A 6,396-nucleotide genomic window follows, 5' to 3' on the forward strand; every position below is an offset into this window, starting at 1 on the left:
CAGGTAGCTTGGATCACAAACATTTCCATTCTGTATCCTTATTTAACCTTCAGATATACTTTCCCTTCTACCCATAACTTAAACCTCTTTTTATGTACTTATCCTACATTCTCTTCATTAAACCTGTATTATTCAGAAACTGAAACAACACATTAACCGTACTATTTCCTATATCCGAGTCTATTCTTTAATGTTAACTCTTTCCCTTTATTTTTCCATACTTCTTCTCTTAGCACTTCTCTTTCTTCATCATAACCCTTACAATTAATAATCACATGTTCTACAGTTTCACTCTGTCCACATTTCTCACACAATCTCGTTGGATGTGTATTGTTTTTCTACCTTTTCCCACTTTCTTTTGTATTGCATATAAATTTCTCCCTTTAATGTCATTATCCCAATGCTGTTGCCACTTTTTAATCACTTTCTCTTTAATTGCAGATTTTATTTCTGCGTAACTGCTGCGCAAAGATGATGTTGAAGAGTACGCAGTGATAGTCGCTCTCTGATTGGTTCCTTCAATGGTAATTTAAATAATAGTAGTCTATACACTTTATCGTTTGTTATAATCTATTGTTATAACAGATATAAAATGATGATGGGTTGGACTTTATAATGTGTAAAAAAAAAAAAAAGTATTTACAAATAATTGGATAGATGGGCAAATTACAATCATATGCAACTTTATAAAACCTCCTTTTGATATCAGAGAAATCGTAATGTAATGTATTAATGCGTCAGTTAGTGGTGTGTCATTCAGTTTTATACATTAAACAAAGATAATGTTAAACGCACAGAGAGGGTCCTGACCTGGGGGCTGATAGGGCTGAAGGCAGCAGCCGGTGTGCTCGAGATAACGAAATCCTCTGCTGACTAGAACGAACTTAAACCATTCACGACGCACATTTCACAAGATTCACAACGACCTGGAACAGGACAAGGTAAAACTGCTTAAAATATTTGCTCTGCGATGTGCATTTATGTCGATATGTAAAGTTAAAAGGCTAATTTTAAAACAAGTTTTAAATACTGGAGCATTTTGTCTTTAGTAAACGTATTTGATACGTGACAGTGTTTGATAATTTGATACACGTGACAGAAGGCCTAGCTGAGTTATCTTATCATAATTAACTTTTTAGTATTATATTTGTAATTCCTTTAATATAGAAAATACTGTTTTATATAAAATTATATATTATTACATTTTAATTCTGTATATTTTATACTATTTGTAACTCGTTGGTTTATAAATTGCTTGTTTATATAATCGTATACAAACACTGAGTAACTAGACATATGAATGATATGACTTCTGTTTGAAGTTTATGTAATTTTACAACATGTATGTAAAAGGTTTATGTATATGTACAAGCATATTGCTTAATTTAAACTTAAAAACAAAATTATTTGATATATACGTTGAGCATAAAATAAGATTCTTTTTCTTATATTAACATTTAAGAAGATATAGAAAATATAGATATTTTGAAGAATGAGGGTAACCAAAGAGTTTCTGGTCCTCATTGACTTCCATGTATGGAAAAATAAAAATACTATCAATGACGTGACGTCAATGGGGACCAGAAACTGTTTGGTTACCCACATTCTTCAAAACAGCTTCTTTTGTGTTCAACAGAAGAAAGAAATTCATACAAGTTTGGAACAACTCGAGAGTGAGTAAATTATGACAGAATTTTCATTTTTGGGTTTTCCTTCATGGCTTATTTTCAAACACCTGCTAAGTTTTAAGCTGAGGGACAAGAACCAAGAACAATGCATTTATGTAACGTAAGCACCTTCATTTAGGTGGATGATATTCATATAACATTATATTTATATTTTCACAGAAGACATAATTAAACCACACCACATCCATGGATGAAAACAAGCCTTCTCGTATGTATTTTATTGGCAAGAAAGAAGATCTTGTTCAGGCCAAGAGAACGAATGTGACTCTGGATGGAAGAGACATTCTTATTATATATCATAAAAGAACTTTCTATGCAATGGACCTGCAGTGTTACCGTGAGTAGCATGAAAAGCATCTTTGCTTATTTCTCTGCACTAGAGGGAGACAGAGTAACAGATTTAGCACTGTAAGATTGCTGTTGCGGATATGTGCCAAGTACAATTCCAGAGGCAAAGGCCCAGACTCAAAAAGGCATTTGCTCGAGTCAGCTTAGTGTATATGTTTGCTAATGACACTTTTTTTTGTTTTATTTGTTACAGATGCCGGCAGTAGTTTAGAGCCCGGAGATATTGAGGTAAAGCCATTTCTGCTGAAGCAGAACTCATTCAGTGATCCATAAATGCACTTGACACACTTTGTTACCTCTCATGTGAACTCTGACCCCATTTAATGTTTCATGCACAGGAAATCAACAACAAGCTCTGTATTGTGTGCCCAAAGCACAAGTATAAGATCACTCTGGCAGAAGGTGAAGGGTTATACAGGGCCACCAACCCTGCAGAGAAAGTCCCAACTCCACGGTGGTATTCCAAAGGCATAAAGCAGAGAGTGCACAAAGTGACAGAAGTAGACGAAGACATCTTTGTGACGTTGTCCAACTGCCCCGGGTGGATTGAGTCAGACTATTATCAGACTGAGAAGGGCAGGGCAGAACTGAGAAAAGCACAGGAGTCTGAGGATGGAGAAGCAGACGTGAATGCAGATGAAGACGTTTAGTCTGGCAGCAACAATGAGACGAGAGCTTCAGGGATCCTAAGGGAACTGCATATATTAAGATTGATGATTTCAGAGTCAGTCGGTATGAGTAAAACTGCGATTTGACATCATGAATCAAAATAATGTCATAGCCCTTTTTCTTTCAGCTCATTTTGTTAGGTTTTGCAAAAATAAAATCCTTAAATTTGAAAAAATAAAAATCTTAAAATGTGCATTTTCAAGAATTATATATATATATATATATATATATATATATATATATATATATATATATAAAATTTCACTTATTTAAAATAAATAATTAAATATATGTAATATATAATATTATTATTTAAAGTAGTCACGTTTTACATTCATGCATTTGGCAGATGCTTTAATTCAAAGCGACTTATGCTGCATTCAAGGTATACATTTTTCAAGCATACAATTTTCAAGCAGTGAGCTCATATTGACATTGAGATGTCTCCAATAATGTCTACTTTTGAATACATTTCCATTAAATACCTAGTTGATTCTTGCGCAAACATTTAACTCGGCATTCATTTATTATTTCTTAGATGAAATATTCTGGAGACAGTGACCATCAACTTCAAGCGTAGCAGAAAGAGTAAATGGAAAAGTGCCAGAAATTAGACAATTGTGGCATACATCATATTTCATTTTCAGATTGCAAATCATTTGATTTGTTTGGCTCCTGTGTGCTGAGAAATCCATCGAAATTGTGTACTTATATGAGAGCAAGATTATTTGATGAATGGAAAGTTCAAAAGTCGCATGTATTTAAAAAAGTTAAATTATAATTGTCTTTACTGCCATAAATTTAATGCGTTCTTGCTGAATAAAAGTATTAATTTCTTTCAAAAAAAATTACTGACCCCAAACTTTTGATTGGTATTTATTAATTTGTCATGTAATAAGGTCCTAATCAGTTGTTGTGATAATGTCTGACTGCAGTGTGCTGAGTATGTGAAATTTATTAAATGATCCAGATTTATCGATTATGAATCTATTTAGCTGAGAGCAGCATCTCAAAACGGTGCATGCTTGTTTAACCTTGGTTTATCTCTTACACTTGGAACAAAGAAAGGACAAGAAAATACTTTGATAAGCATCTTGACTCAGTGTGCAAACTAGATAGCCAGATATCCATTTATGCCTTCCCCAACTACACTTCAGTGCGGACTCAACTGGAAAAAAGTCCCAAAGCTCAACGGTACAGTTACTGTAATGTAATATCTTCCTTAAATATGGCCTGTTGTCATTCAATGGCTCTGAATGGACTGTTATTCTCATTCACAATGAGGAATAATGTGTGTAGTTTGTGTAAGATCAGAAGTTAGACTTCCCTGTAGAGTGGTTGTGATCTCTGGGCCAAGAGTGTACACGAGGGGCACGTGATTGTGCATTGGAGTAGAAATAAGATTCTGCATGGCAGATGACCTACAGTAACCCATCCTGCCCTTTAAAAACAAATGTTCTGAATGGTACGCCAACCAAGCAGCACCTAAAATAGCATATACACCTCTCAGCAGTGCTTTTAAAACGTGCCTGTTTTATTATTTATTTCAGCCTGTTGACAAACAGAAATAGTTTATTTTAGCCTGTAGAGCAAAAAGGACTGGCAGGAGAAATCCTCCGATAACACAGTCCTACATCTTGAAAAAGAATTCTTCTGATTTGCAAAAAAAGCCTAATATTACCTAATTTGATGATGCTGAGTATAAAAATATCAGTAAAAAAATTCTATCGTGCACAGTGTCATTTTGGCCTCTTGTTGTTCAAATTATAATCAGCTAGAGTGCACTTTAAAGCAACTGGGTGTATTTTTGCGACTTTGGAGCCCCTTTCAGTTCAGTGAGTTGAATTAAGTGTGGTAAATATACCTCTGTTGTAATTACAGTGGATAGCTGCTGCCGTAAAGCAATCCACACTATAAAAAAAAAAAAAAAAGTTGAGCCAACTTAAAATTTTCGTACCCGCTCACCTAGAACAGACGTATGTGGGAAAGTTATGCAGAAACATAAGTATGCCATCAGAATTAAAATAATATAAAATAGCAGTCAAATGTCTGTTTTGGTTTTGATGACAAAAAGGTGTTATCAAAATGTATAATTTAACTTACAATCTGAAAAGGAGTGGAGAAATATGTTCAATTGCTCCATTTAATGAATTTCACATAAACACAAGTTTTACTCCCTAAAAAATCGGTAATTTTCTGTTGCCACTGAATTAAAAATAAAAAAGGAAATTGAGACTTTTTATCTCACAATTTTGTCTTGATTCTTGCAATTGTTCATTTATATCCCACAATTCTGAAGACTGAATTTTTCAGATAAACTCAGAATTGCAAGAAGAAAAAAAAAACTCAACTAAAGAATAAAAAAATCACATTTTACTTTATTATTATTATTATTTAATCCTGTGGCAGAAACAAGCTTTCATATAATTCTAACCTTAAAATATAAAATAATGTCTTCAGATTCATTCATCACCTGAGAAATTGAACAAATAGTTGTAATGGCTCAGAAGAAGACAGGAATCATGTATTTATTGCAGTTTTTCTGGTGAGTATAATAGGGGACAACAAGACTTCTCCTTACAAATGACTGTCAAAAGTGAAATTGCTAACAAATGCACATCACATTTTGTGAGAATATATGACGTGACAGAGCAAAACAGCTACTGTTTTTGGAATCAACACCCCAAAATTAGTAAGAAACAAGTATTGGATTCCATTCAGCAAATATTATGCAGGGCAGCATAATGAGTAAATTCTGGAAGCTGGGAATAGGCCTACTATATTTGAAGTATATCCCACTAGGCCATACAAAATAACAACACTTCTATACTCACATCCCAGAATTCAGTAATCTTCCTGAGTATAATGATGAAAGCTTGTCTTTGCGTTAGACGATGGGTGCGGGATTATATTAGACCTGTTATATGGATAAAAAGCATGTTATGGTAGAATTAAAATAATCCTTTCAGTAGATCAGGACAGCATGACTGACGGAAATAAGGTGGAATGCGAGCTTTGATTCGCTACGGCTCAGGAGAGATGATGCTATTTTGGTGATCTCAAAGGAGGATCTGAAGGGTGCTGAGGCTTTTTGATGTCATATTGTGGCAAACAAGGCAAATTAAAATATATACAACACTTGGCTAAAAATAGAACAGTTAGAGTTACTGAAGTAATAGTATTGGTTTGAGTGCAAAGAATAATAACTAATTACCTGAGAGGAAGAGGACAAACATCAAAACAGCTTTTATTTCTTGCAGATTAGGTTATTGGGTCAAATGCTATTTTTAAACAGCTTTTTCAGCGTCAATACATTGCCTCAAGCAGACTGACTCTAAATTTACAACACCTTTGTACTACACCAATAGCTCACTATAGGGGGCCTCAGTAAATGAAAGATGTTTTAAAAGATTAAAAGCAAAATCATTGCTGCAAACAAACCAAATGTATTTTTCCACTAGTCAGAGATAGCTAATTGTTTCTATAATTTCCATTTAATTATTATCTATTATTGATAATAATAATAGTAAGAATTGTGTGTATATATATATATATATATATATATATGCACACACACCAACACACAGAAAATATTGTTTTGGTCAGTAATTTTTTTTTTTTTTTTAAAGAAAAATACTTTTATTCAGCAAGGATGTACCTATTAAATTGATCAGAGGTGGCAGTAAAGACA

General features: G+C 33.6%; 1 protein-coding gene across 2 annotated transcripts; it reads left to right on the plus strand.

Annotated features, from left to right (window-relative positions):
- Nucleotides 1-151: 151 nt before the first annotated feature.
- rfesd (Rieske (Fe-S) domain containing) lies at nt 152-6,277 on the plus strand. 2 transcript variants are annotated; one of them, XM_058757626.1, is made up of 5 exons: nt 152-524; nt 798-941; nt 1,848-2,025; nt 2,230-2,264; nt 2,375-6,277. In XM_058757626.1, exons 3-5 carry the CDS (start codon nt 1,875-1,877, stop codon nt 2,684-2,686), a joined length of 498 nt encoding a protein of 165 aa, XP_058613609.1. In that variant the 5' UTR covers nt 152-524; nt 798-941; nt 1,848-1,874; the 3' UTR covers nt 2,687-6,277. The 2 variants fall into 2 exon arrangements, with proteins under 2 accessions (XP_058613609.1, XP_058613610.1); XM_058757627.1 differs by lacking the exon at nt 152-524 and adding an exon at nt 1,637-1,673 and having other exon boundaries at nt 636-941.
- Nucleotides 6,278-6,396: the final 119 nt, after the last annotated feature.

Source organism: Onychostoma macrolepis, chromosome 21 (genome assembly GCF_012432095.1).
Source record: "Onychostoma macrolepis isolate SWU-2019 chromosome 21, ASM1243209v1, whole genome shotgun sequence".
Classification (NCBI taxonomy): Eukaryota; Metazoa; Chordata; class Actinopteri; order Cypriniformes; family Cyprinidae; genus Onychostoma; species Onychostoma macrolepis.